We start from the raw sequence: 12,048 nt of genomic DNA, 5'->3' as shown, positions 1-12,048 counted from the left end.
GTTCCGGAAACAAAAGGGGAACCAGCGAGCTTCCTAAATCGGCGATAGAAGAGCCCGGATGTAGGTAGGAGCCAGGAGGAAGAGGCGGAGCTTGGCCGGAAAGGGAGGAAGGCCGCTCTGGCCCTTACTTACGGAATCGGAGAGGCGAGGGTTGCGCACGCAGCCGAGTGCAGGTAGGGCGCAGGGAATGCTGGGAGGCGCAGTCTGGGTGGGTCTCTTTTGGGTCCGCAGGGGGCGGAGGCTTCGGCCTGGTCCTCCCCTGCGGGGACCGGGGCGCATCCGTGACCCGCCTGTCTTTTTCTCCCTCGGGAGGACGGAGGAGCCCGGCGGGGGAAGGAAGGAGGCGCTGCCCGAGAGCAGGAGGACGAGAGCCGGCCCCGCGGAGCAGCCTTGCCGAGTCCCCGGGGCTGCAGGAGAGATGAGGCTAGTGAGACTCCGGGAAAGGCGGCTTCCTGGAGGGCAATGCGGGAAGGACACGTTCCTGGAAGGCGGGGGGTCCCTTGGAAGACCCCGGCAGCCCCGAAGGATCCAGGAGGAAGGAAAGAGATATCAGTGCCCGGCATGTGAAAAATCCTTCAAAACAAATGGATGTTTTGAAAACCATCTAACCACCCACTCATTAGAGAAACCATTTAAATGCTCGGAATGTGAGAAATCCTTCAAAAGAAGTGACCATCTTCAAAGGCATCTAAGGACCCACTCAAAAGACCAACCATTTAAATGCCTGAAGCGTGGAAAGCACTTCAATCATAGGAGCAGTCATGATAGCCATCTAAGAATCCACACCGGGGAAAAGCTTCATAAATGCCTGGAGTGTGGAAAATCTTTCAAAAGAAATGACCTTCTTCAAAAGCATCTAAGCATCCACACAGGAGAAAAGAAATATGAATGCCCAGAATGTGAAAAATCCTTCAGAATAAAAGACCTTCTTCAAAGCCATCTAAAAATCCACACAGGAGAAAAACCTTATAAATGCTTTGAGTGTGGAATGAGCTTCAGTCATAGCAGCAGCCTTTATAGACATCAAAGGATCCACTCAGGAGAAAAACCTCATAAATGCCTGGAGTGCGGAAAGAGCTTTAGTCATAGCAGCAGCCTTTATACACATCAAAGGATCCACACAGGAGAGAAACCATTTAAATGCCTGGAGTGTGGAAAGAGCTTCAATGTGATTGCACGCCTTTATAGACATCGAAAAATTCACTCCGGAGAAAAACCATACGAATGCCTGGAGTGTGGAAAGTGCTTTACTGAGGGTTCAGGCCTCTATCATCATAAAAAAATCCATACTGGAGAGAAACCATATAAATGCCTCGAATGTGGAAAAAGTTTCAATGAGAGAAGAGACCTGCGTAGACATGAAATGATTCACACAGGAGAAAAACCACATAAATGTCTGGAGTGTGGAAAGAGCTTCAATCGGAAGGGGATCCTTTACAGACATGAGAGAATCCATTCAAGAGACAAACCATATCAATGCCTGGATTGTGGCAAGGCTTTCTCTTCAAAGAGAAGCCTTGATTCACATCAAAAAAATCATTCAGGAGAAAAACCACATAAATGGCTGCAGTGAGGAAAGAGCTTCAAGGGAAGGAAAGCCTTTACGTACATCAAAGAATCCACTCAGGAGAGAAGAAATAAGAATGCCCTGAATGTGAAAAATCCTTCATAACAAATGGACATATTGAAAACCATCTAATAAACACACAGTTGGAAACCCACGTAACTGCTTTGAGCATGGAAAGAGATTCTGACACAGGAGCAGCCTGTGTTTTCATCATGGTGATAGACTGGAATGTGTGGAACAATTCTTGGTCTCTGTTTTGTGGCCAGAATCTATTTTTATGAGAGGGCAGTTTCTGGTTCCATATTCTCCTTCAGGAAGGGTTTCAGCTGGAACCAGGATTGGCCCAGAGACGGGGGACCTGGTAGGCCAGCTTGGAAGTAATGAAGGCTGGACTTGGACAACAGGCAAAGCCCCAAATAATATTCTTTTCAACACTGCCACACCTATATGTTCACGATTTATACTTTGTTTCCTAGTATGATTGGATTGCTTATTTAGTATCCTATGACTATCACTGAGGGTTGTATCTTATGACTCTAGATGAATGTATTTTATGTACTTGATGAATGTATTATTTACACGGACAGCGTATGCCCCAAAGACAAATTCCTTGTGTGTCCAATCGCACTTGGCCAGTAAAGAATTCTATTTTTTCTATTCTATTCTTAGGACATCTGAATGTGGGTGTTAGATCCTATGGAGAGAGTAGTGTTGTGTGAATCGAATCAAAATTTACGGGGCTGGCCAGGACATCTCAAGTTTTGGAGCATCTTGGCCAGACTATCTGGGCAGGTTGTTGTGAGGCTGTAATTGGGTGAGAACCAGTGCCCCACCTCCTTGGCAGGAAGGCAGGCTAGGAGTGGCACTCCAAGGAAAAGCTGTGGGGCTGAGCATCTCTGGGCTGTTGGGACTCCTGCCCTTTGCAGCCCCCTTCCTGTCTGTGGTGGAGTTGCTCCCCTGATCTACTTCCATCTCGAGAACCCGGAAGGCTTTGGCAGCTCCAAGAGTAAAGATGGCTGTTGGGTCCTTCAGATCACTCCTGTGACCCCGCTGGGCGTTCCTTGGCAGGTGCAAGGGCCTTTGGAGCAGGGGGAAAGCATGGGCTGGCCGGGTGGCTGTGGGGTGGGAACAGCTTCATAGTCCCCACCTGCGGCTTTTTGGCCAAGTATTGCTTTGTTTGTCTAAAGTCACTTGCATAAGCTGTATTATATGCCTAGGCACAAAAGAAATTTTCAGTGCCAGAGGGAATGCTATTCTTCAATTGTCACTGTCTTCTCTCAAGAGCCAGGTGAGAGCCTTACTTGGAACACCGATGGTGTGTTCCGGCCCCCTGAGTCCAGTCCTGAGTTCAAGCGGCAGTGGTCATCCAAGAGTCTCTTTTGGCTTTCAGGGGCTTTCCTGCCCAGTTTCTGGTTGGGAGCCCTTCTTTCTGAAGCTGGGATGGTTTGGTTGCTACAAGCCTCCCTGCCGCATGGCAACCTCCCTGCCTGAGCTGGGTTGACAGTGGAGTTCTCTAGGCTAATGGTCCGGAGAGGCTTCCGTTTGCCATCCCTGGCTTCAGAAGCAATCGAAGTGATCATGGCAGTCATGATTTGATCTTAATCAAATCAATGGCCATGTGATCTGGCGGGGAATCTGTTATCTGTTGTCAAAGTCAGATCATGATTTGGCGCCTATGAGACGCCATTCTTCCCCCCTCTGCAGGGAGGGTGGACCCATTGGAACACTCCTCCTCCAGTGACTGATGGACCCAATGGGTTACAGACGGAACTGGGGAAAATCCTGGGAGGGTGGGGGAATGAGGGCTTATTGCATCGTCCTGTCAAAAATCTCATTATGTCCTGGAACTAAAGGGCAGCCAAGTCTTTGAACAGGACCGTTGCTTCATGGCTTCTCTTGACGCATTGTTCCCCGACACCGTTATTGTGTCCAGAGAGGGTTGCCCCATAGACTTGTTCAGGGTCACCAGTGGATGGGTCCCAAGATTCTTGCTGAGGTGGGTTCAAAGGCTCCATGAAGACCTTGGGGTGAGGCTGCTCCCAAGGGAAAACCCAGCAGCCAAGGAGGAAACTTCCTGCAATGTCACGATGCAGACTGTAGCCTCTTGTCGCCGCTTCCTTAGTGCCCGATGCAAGAACATCAATCATGTGGTTTTGGCTGTGATGGACCTCTCTTTGCCTCAGCCCTTTGACCCCGTGATGATACATGAAACACACCGTATCTGAAGGAGAATACATGATTTCAAGTGTGGGGAATGTGTGTATGTATTGCATTTATACAAGCACACACTTTAATAAGAGCAGAAAAATCACATAAAAAGCCAAAAAAGAGCCTCCAAAGGCCGCATACTCCCAGGTGTCTGGGATACCATCAGGCCTCTTGGATGTCTCCGGAGATGCTCCCTCGTCTCTCCGGTCAGGGTTGTCCCAAAGGCGCTTTTCCTTCAAGGGGCAGCTGGACTTTCTTGGAGGTGTTTAGCTCCTCGTCCCAGAAGCTTCCTCACTTCGGACTGGAGGTGTCAGAGGCCGAGGGGCCCACATGTTAAGGGGGAGTCCTGGGGGGGAGGCGGGAAAGGGGGAGGGAGCTGGATGGGGGGGTGTGTCAGGAGTTGCAGGGAAGAACCTGACCGGAGCCCCCCAGGAGGAAGCGGAGCCCCTTCAGCTCCGCCTGTCTGGATGCTCCCCTGCCTCGCCTAGGGAGGACCCCAGATGGGGGAGGGAGGGGGAAACCTGTATTCCCAGAAGGGCCCTTCGACCTCCACCAGACTGGATGTGGGGGGCGGTTGGAGGGGAGACTCACCCCAAAGATCAAAGAGAAACAGTAACAATACTGAATTCTTCTGTATAGTGCAAAATTAATAGCAGGGGTTTTCAATTCAATGTGTGGAGTGTGAGGGATGTGTGTTTATTTTCATAGTCATCCATTGTACACTGAAGAAGGTATTTAGTTTTGTTGTGCAACGTGGAAGGACAATAAAGTAGACTTAAGGAAACTGTGTGTGGGGAATGTATGTATGTATGACATTTATACAAGCACACACTTTGATAAAAGCAAAAGAATAACATAGAGGCCAAGAAAGAACCTCCAAGCAAACGCAGCAGGTTCCCAGGTGTCTAGAATAGTATCAGGCCTGAATGTCTCTGGAGTTTCTCCCTCATCTATCAGATCAGGGTTCTCCCAAAGGCGCTTTTTCAAGAGGCAACTGGACTTTCGGGTTTTCCTTTTAAGGCATTTCGCTCCTCCTCCTAGAAGTGTCAGACTACAGAACTTCTTCCATTCCATCAACTAGAATGAACTTCTGAAAATGTATCAAAAGGAATCGGACAAGAAGCTTCTTTGATACTGAAGAGCTGAAGAAGCTTCTTGGATGAGAAGTGAAAAGTCTTCAAAGGAAAAATGAAGTCCAGTCGCCTCTTGAAACAGCGCCTTGGGGATAAGGCCTCCTGCTTGAGCAGGGGGTTGGACTAGAGGACCTCCAAGGTCCCTTTCCAGCCTCAATGGTTCTGTCAGCTGACAAGGGAACGTCCAACAGAAGCTAAAAACACTTCGAGAACCTCACTGAGCTCCAGCATCACATGACATCCTCTGGCTGCAAAAACAACAGGAACATTACAATGGTTTCAAACCTTCAAAGTGGCGATTGGCAAAAGGGGGAGGGGGGCATATAAGGCTAAAAACGGACGGAGTTGCTCCCTCAGGACCACCTCCCAGCCGAGGAGAAGCTGCAGGACCAGGAACCCCCTCCAGGCTTTGGGGCCCCGCATTAAATGGGAACAGCCCCCTCCCCGAGGCCGGGAGGGGGGGGGCATGTAGCCCCGGGTCCCGCTTCCTGGGAAGGGGGGGGGGGAACTGCAAGGGGCCCAACCTCCAGAGGGGCAACGGAGGGAAAGGTTCGCCTTCCTGGAGCTTTGATCTCAAGGGGTCAGCAGAGGCTGGGGGGGGGGGTTGTCCACATATTAAAGGGGGGGGGTCCTGGAGCGGGTTCTCCCCCCTGCATAAATGCAAAGCGGTCCTGGGGGAGGAGGAGGCGGGAAAGGGGGGCGAGGGGAGCTGGATTGGGGAGGGGTCGCTGCCTGGAGGCCACGGAGGGGCCTGGTCGGAGCCCCCCAGGAGGAAGACTCCTAGGGGAGGGGACTCCGGAGGGGGGAGGCGAGGGAGGGGGAAAGCCGCAGCCCCAGAACGACCCCTCAACCTCCGCCAGACTGGATGCGGGGGGGGGCAGAACAGTGAACTCCAAAATTCACAGTGACCCCCCTCAAGCCCCCCACCCCACACACACCGCGCAGGCGCCCTCTGGCTCGTTGAAAGCGGGCGGACGCCAATTGGTCGCTCTGGGGACGGCGGCGATTGGCTGGCGGACTCCTTGGGGCGGTCCCTCCTCCAGAGGAAGAGGCGGAGCTTCGGCCTTCCTAACCCGGAAAAGCGAAAAAGACAGGGTCAGCCTCCAATTTCCGGAAACCGAACCGGGTAACGACGGAGCCGACTGAATCGGCCTTTGGAAGAGCCCGGATGATGCAGGTTTGGCGCAGGGGATGCTGGGATTCGCAGTCTTGCGGGAGAGTCTCCGGAGGGGGGAGGCCCTGAAGGGAGGGAGGAGGAGGCGGGCAAGATGGGGAGGGCGGGACCTGGTCTGGCGGGGCGGGGCGGGGGACGCTTGAAGGGAGGCCTCGTGTCCGCCTCGCCGAGCCTGCCCGGAAGGCCCGTGAGAGGCGGAGGCTTCGGCCTGGGCTTCCTCTCAGGGAAAGGGGACGCAGTCGTGACCCGCCTCTCTTTCCCCCCCTCAGGAGGACGGAGGAGCCCGGCGGGGGAAGGAAGGAGGCGCCGCCCGGGAGGAGGAGGGGAGCGGGCCCCGCGGAGCAGCCCTGCCCGTTCTCGGCGCGGCTTCCCCGGGAGACGGAGGTGAAAGGCCGGGCGGTCCCGGGGCTGCAGGAGGAATGAGCCCAGGAGGACCCCGGGAAAGGAGGCCGCCTGGAGGTCGAAGCGGGGAGAAGGAAACGGACGGAGAGCCCGAGACAAGCCAGGAGGGCGGAGGGTCCCTCGGAAGACCCGGGAACCCCCAGAGGATCCAGGAGGGAGGAAAGCGATATCAGTGCCCGGAATGCGAAAAATCCTTCAAAAGAATTGACTATCTTGAAACCCATCTCAGGACCCACTCGGGAGAGAAACCTTTTACATGCCCGGAGTGTGGAAAGAGCTTCAGTCAGTTGGGAAACCTCTCCAGACATCAAAGGATCCACTCCGGAGAGAAACCGTACGAATGCCTGGAGTGTGGAAAGAGATTCAATCTGAGGGAAAGCCTTAACACGCATCAGAGAATCCATTCGGGAGAGAAACCATACAAATGCTTCGAATGTGGGAAGAGCTTCAGTGTGAGAGAAAGCCTTTACAGACATCTAACTATCCACTCAGCGGAAAAGGAATATCAGTGCCCGGAATGTGAAAAATCCTTCAAAACAAAGAATGATCTTGAAAACCATCTACGAATCCACACAGGAGAAAAACCTCATTTTTGCGTTGAGTGTGGAAAGAGCTTCAATCATATGAGCAGCTTCTATAGACATAAAAGAATCCATTTGCAAAAGACGTACGAATGCTGGGAATGCGAAAAATCCTTCAAAACAATTCAAAACCTTGAAAAACATCTAAGAATCCACTCGGAAGAGAAACCGAATAAATGCCAAGAGGAGGGAGAACCCTTTGGAAGTCCGGGGAATCCCCAAAGGATCCAGGAGGGAGAAAAGAAATTTCAATGCCCAGAATGTGAAAAATCCTTCAAAAAGAATGATAAACTGGAAAACCACCTAAGAATCCACTCGGGAGAAAAGAAATACAAATGCCCGGAATGTGAAAAAACCTTCAAGAGAAATGGACATCTCCAAATCCATCTAAGCATCCACTCAGGAGAAAAGGAATATCAATGCCCAGAATGTGAAAAATCCTTCAGAAGAAAAGACCATCTTCAAAGCCATCTAACAATCCACTCAGGAGAGAAACCTCATAAATGCCTGGAGTGTGGAATGAGCTTCAATCATAGAAGCAGTTTTAGTAGACATCAAAGAATCCACTCAGGAGAGAAAACAAATAAATGCTTGGAGTGTGGAAAGAACCTCAGTGATGGGAGCAGCCCTTGCAGACATCAAACAATCCAGACTGGAGACAAAACAAATAAATGCCTGGAATGTGGAAAGAACTTCAATGATAGGAGCAGCCTTTATAGACATAGAAGAACCCACTCAGGAGAAAAACAGTATAAATGCCTGCAGTGTGGAAAGAGCTTCAGTCATTGGAGCAACCTTGATATACATCAAAGGATCCACTCGGGAGAGAAGCCATATAAATGCTTGGAGTGTGGAATGAGATTCTGTCAGAGGAGCAGCCTTTATAGACATAGAAGAACCCACTCAGGAGAAAAACTGTATAAATGCCTACAGTGTGGAAAGAGGTTTCATCAGAAGACTAACTTTTATCTACATCAAAAGATCCACTCAGGAGAGAAACCGTTTCAATGTGCGGAGTGTGGAAAGTGCTTCAGTCAGAAGAGAATCCTTAATGGACATCAAATAATCCACTCAGGAGAGAAACTGCATAAGTGTGTAGATTGTGGAAAAAGCTTTACTCGGAAGGGACACCTTTATGCACATCAAAGAATCCATACAGGAGAAAAACCGTATAAATGCCTGGAGTGTGGAATGAGCTTTGCTGAGAGTAGAAAGCTCCGCAAACATCAATGGATCCACACTGGAGAAAAACCATATAAATGCCTGGAGTGTGAAAAAAGCTTTAGTCAGAGAGTAAGTTTTTATAACCATCAAATGATTCACACAGGAGAAAAACCACATAAATGCCTGAAATGTGGAAAGTGTTTTAATATTAGAGCAACTCTGTATAAACATCAAATGGTTCACACAGGAGAAAAACTACATAAATGTCTGAAGTGTGGAAAGAGCTTCAATCGGAGAGGAAACCTTTACATCCATCAAAGAATCCACTCAGGAGGCAAACCATATAAGTGTTTAAAGTGTGGAAAGAGTTTCTCTGCAAACAGAAGTCTTTATAGGCATCAAAGAGTCCACACAGGAGAAACATCATATACCGTTTCCTCAAAAATAAACCCAGCCTGATTTTAAGCATGCACCTAATATAAGCCCTACCCAAAAATAAGACCCAGTGAAGGGTGGGGTATGGCCAGTAGAGGAGGGAGCGAGCCCATGCAAGCCGACACTGGCAGCAGACGGAGGCAGAGGTGCATGCTGGGAGGCAGGTGATGTAGATGCACTTGCTGGATCATGTGAAAACCATTAGGCTGGAGGCAGCAGCCAACTGCAGGAGGCTCATCTTCGTATCTGTCAGCTTGCCTGCAGCCTTTGCGGCACATTGGGATCACCAGCCTTTTCCTTGCGCCTCTACCTCTGTCTGCGGCCGATGTCGCCACAGGAATATGAGCCTTCCACCACTGGCCGGCACTCCTGCTCACCGACTCCACCTGCCTTCCCTCCCACCTCTGCTTCTGCCTGCTGCTTACACAGGTAATCAACTCACCTGTGCTGCACAGGCTGTGCCTGCTTTCAGACACTGTCTTCCTGTGCGCACTTGGCACCTCTATTGCTTTTGCAGGTGGGTGGGGTGCCCAGCCCTACTGATCACCAAGAAATTGTGTTTCCATGAAAATAAGCCCTAGTGTTTATTTTGGGACCCAAAAGAGTAAGTAGATGTATTACCATAAAGGACAACCCATTGAGTACAGTTTGTCAAGCAGTTACAAATCAAGCCATCCAATTCAATATTGAGTTTCATCCCACCAGGTTTCCGTAATAGCAACTGTGTCCTATGTACTTTCAAGTTCATTCTGTTTGTTCCCTAAACTTTGAGCATTTGTATATAGGCATTTGAGTCCTTTATGGATCTTGGGTATGTTTTTTATATCTCCTACTTTGTATCTGGGGTTTCCATCCTTTCCATCCATCCCTCTCTACTTTACTGTGTTTTTCCTTTTTTTCTTCTTTCTCTTTACTCTCTACCTCCTTGGTTATCTAGTGGTTTTTTGCTTGGAATCAGGTTCTATAGGTCTTGAAGATTGGACCCCCCCCCTCAATTTTAGTTTAAAGCCCTTCTGATAAGATGAGCCAGTTGTTTGCGGAATATATTCTTTCCAGTTCTTATGAGGTTCATTCCTTGCCAGCAGTGCTTCATCTAGATAATGCAGACCATGGACTAAGAAGCCCAATGTCATGCCCCTGGTGGAGACTGACCCCGAGGGAGAGGAGGAACAGCCGACAGGGAGTGGAAGTGTGGCTCCGGAGGTTGTGAAGGGGGCTGAGGAAGGGCAAAGGCCACCTGGGCAGTCAGAGGAGGACCCAGGCCCATCCCCTCTCCATCCTAGGGCACGCAGGGAGGAGAGGATAAGGGAGAGATGTGGTCTACTTGGGAGGAGAGGGCCTTGACCTTCATGGGCTGCAGCTGTGACAACTGAATAAGAGGACGGACCTGCGTACTGATGAACACTGGAAACAAAGCGTGGAAATATCTCTATGGTTCCTCTCTGAGTTTGGCGTCCTTCTCGTGTGTTATCTGTGGACATCCTCCAGCCCTTATCTTGCCTGGTTTGTGTTGCTTTTTCCCTTCTCATAACTGCATGGGAGTTTTTTTTGTCTTCCATCAAGGATGTTCGGAGCTTGGAAGCAAAGTGAAGGAATAAAAGGGGCTTCCCCTGTTTTTTGTGACTGTTTGTTTTGTATCCCACCCTGGGTCATCACACCCAAGTTCTCTTGAGGACAGCAGTTTTTAAGCCAGTGGTTGGTTTCTAAAATCTTTTGCTCTCTCATTAGATGTTGGCTTTTTGTTGGAAGTAGACTCAAAATACCACTTGTGCTCCTAATTCTTTAACTTTCTTCTCTAGCTGTTCGTAATCTTGTCTTTAGATTCATTCTTCGTCCTCATATGTAGGGGAGGACATGGGTAGTAATATGTGGGGTTGAATATTTTAGTAACTTTCTCAATTACATCTTTGATTTTTGCTCCAGAAAGACAACATACCTTCCTAGACTGACAGTTTGGTCTGCAGACTATAGTTTCTGTTTCCCAAAAAATTGAATCTCCTATCACCAACATTCACCTTTCCCCCGAATGTTGGATTGTGCCTCCTTTTTAAAAACTATTGATGACTGCTCTTTTATAGGTGTCTGCATATCTTCTTCCAGGAGGAGACTATGGCCACAGTGTTCAGTTCCAGAGGGGCTTCACTGGAATGGGCTAAGGTAGGCAGTAGGGGCTTTATTCTTGGTTGCTGTTTTCTTCTAAAAGAAACATGTTGTGTTCAATTTGGATGTATCCGTTTTCTTTTTGTTCAGGTATCGGGTCATTTTTTTAAAAGAAGCTGTTTGCTCTCTATTGTCTTTAATGTTGGTATATTCTTGTTTAGGTTGGGATTTCTCGCTTTGTTAGCCGAGTTTCAAAATAAGAGTTGCTTCTAGACCCTATACTTTTTCTTCTAGTACTTCATAAGATTTACATTTGATACATATGTAGTTTGAGTGTTCTGTGGGCATAAGTTCAAACATATGACATGTTTTGCAAGTCACTATGATGTCAGTTTGTTATATCCATGATTTTTTGTTAATAAAATGTCTAAAAACTCATTTTCCCTGTTGCGAAGTGTCAGTTTGCAATTGTTGACAAAAGTTATTGATCCTGACATCACTCAGCCCACCTTGGAAGCAGCCAACCAGGATGTCTTGTGGCCAGTTAGTGAACCTGCAAGCCTAAACTCCTGGGTGTACTCAGCCACTCCTCTCCATCCCTAGCTAATGGTCTTGATGCCATCTCTAGCTTTATGGTTGGCCATAAACAGCCCTCTGGATGGATTACAAAGTAAGCATGATTTGCATATTGCCCCCAATGACCTGGGTTCTCTTTTTACCATACCCAAATGGAGGGAGAGCTGAATTAGCCTTGAGTGCTATCAGGCTCAAACTCCAAGCTGTGGGCAGTGTGCCTGCAATAATACATTTTAACCACTCTGCTACCAGGGCTTTTTAAAATACCTCATGATGCCATCGAAGGGTTCATCAAGATTTAAGAAACTGCTTGACTCTTTATCCCAGACCTAATTACAGTTCAATAAGTCAGGTGTCAACACTCACCTTTCATTGCCATCTCAACCTTTCTCTGTCAACTTCAGAATATACTGTATTCTCAGCCCAGATACTCAAGTGGAAGTAAACATCAGAATAACACCGTTGTCAGGCTACCGAACTTTTCCCATTCACTCAACTAGAATGAACTTCTGAAAACCTATCAATACGTATCAAAAAGGAATCTTTTATTGAGATGAGACAATTCCTGTAGGAGTTCAAAGCAGCGTCTGAGGTCCCTCAGGCATACAGGGATACATAAGGGAGTTTAGAACCCCTCCCCTTATCTCGATGTGTATTTAGAGAACCAAAAGCCAGTATGTTAATTCCTCCCCACCCCTTTTGTAAGGA

General features: G+C 48.7%; 1 protein-coding gene and 1 long non-coding RNA gene across 2 annotated transcripts; one reads left to right on the top strand and one right to left on the bottom strand.

Annotated features, from left to right (window-relative positions):
• Positions 1-171: 171 nt before the first annotated feature.
• LOC113428951 (uncharacterized) lies at positions 172-11,200 on the top strand. The gene is made up of 2 exons (XM_087944037.1): positions 172-1,560; positions 6,741-11,200. Exons 1-2 carry the CDS (start codon positions 188-190, stop codon positions 8,686-8,688), a joined length of 3,321 nt encoding a protein of 1,106 aa, XP_087800163.1. The 5' UTR covers positions 172-187; the 3' UTR covers positions 8,689-11,200.
• Positions 3,840-6,101, bottom strand: LOC148129447 (uncharacterized). Its single transcript, XR_015745417.1, has 3 exons — positions 5,847-6,101; positions 5,033-5,156; positions 3,840-4,234 (listed from the first exon to the last, which is right to left on the bottom strand). It is a non-coding gene; the product is annotated as an uncharacterized LOC148129447 (long non-coding RNA).
• Positions 11,201-12,048: the final 848 nt, after the last annotated feature.

Source organism: Notechis scutatus, chromosome 15 (genome assembly GCF_049901735.1).
Source record: "Notechis scutatus isolate UNSWTSFEM ecotype Mainland chromosome 15, rNotScu1.2, whole genome shotgun sequence".
Lineage (NCBI taxonomy): Eukaryota > Metazoa > Chordata > Lepidosauria > Squamata > Elapidae > Notechis > Notechis scutatus.
The sequence above is the reverse complement of the archived record's forward strand: the minus strand, read 5'-3'. Positions and strand labels throughout refer to the sequence as shown.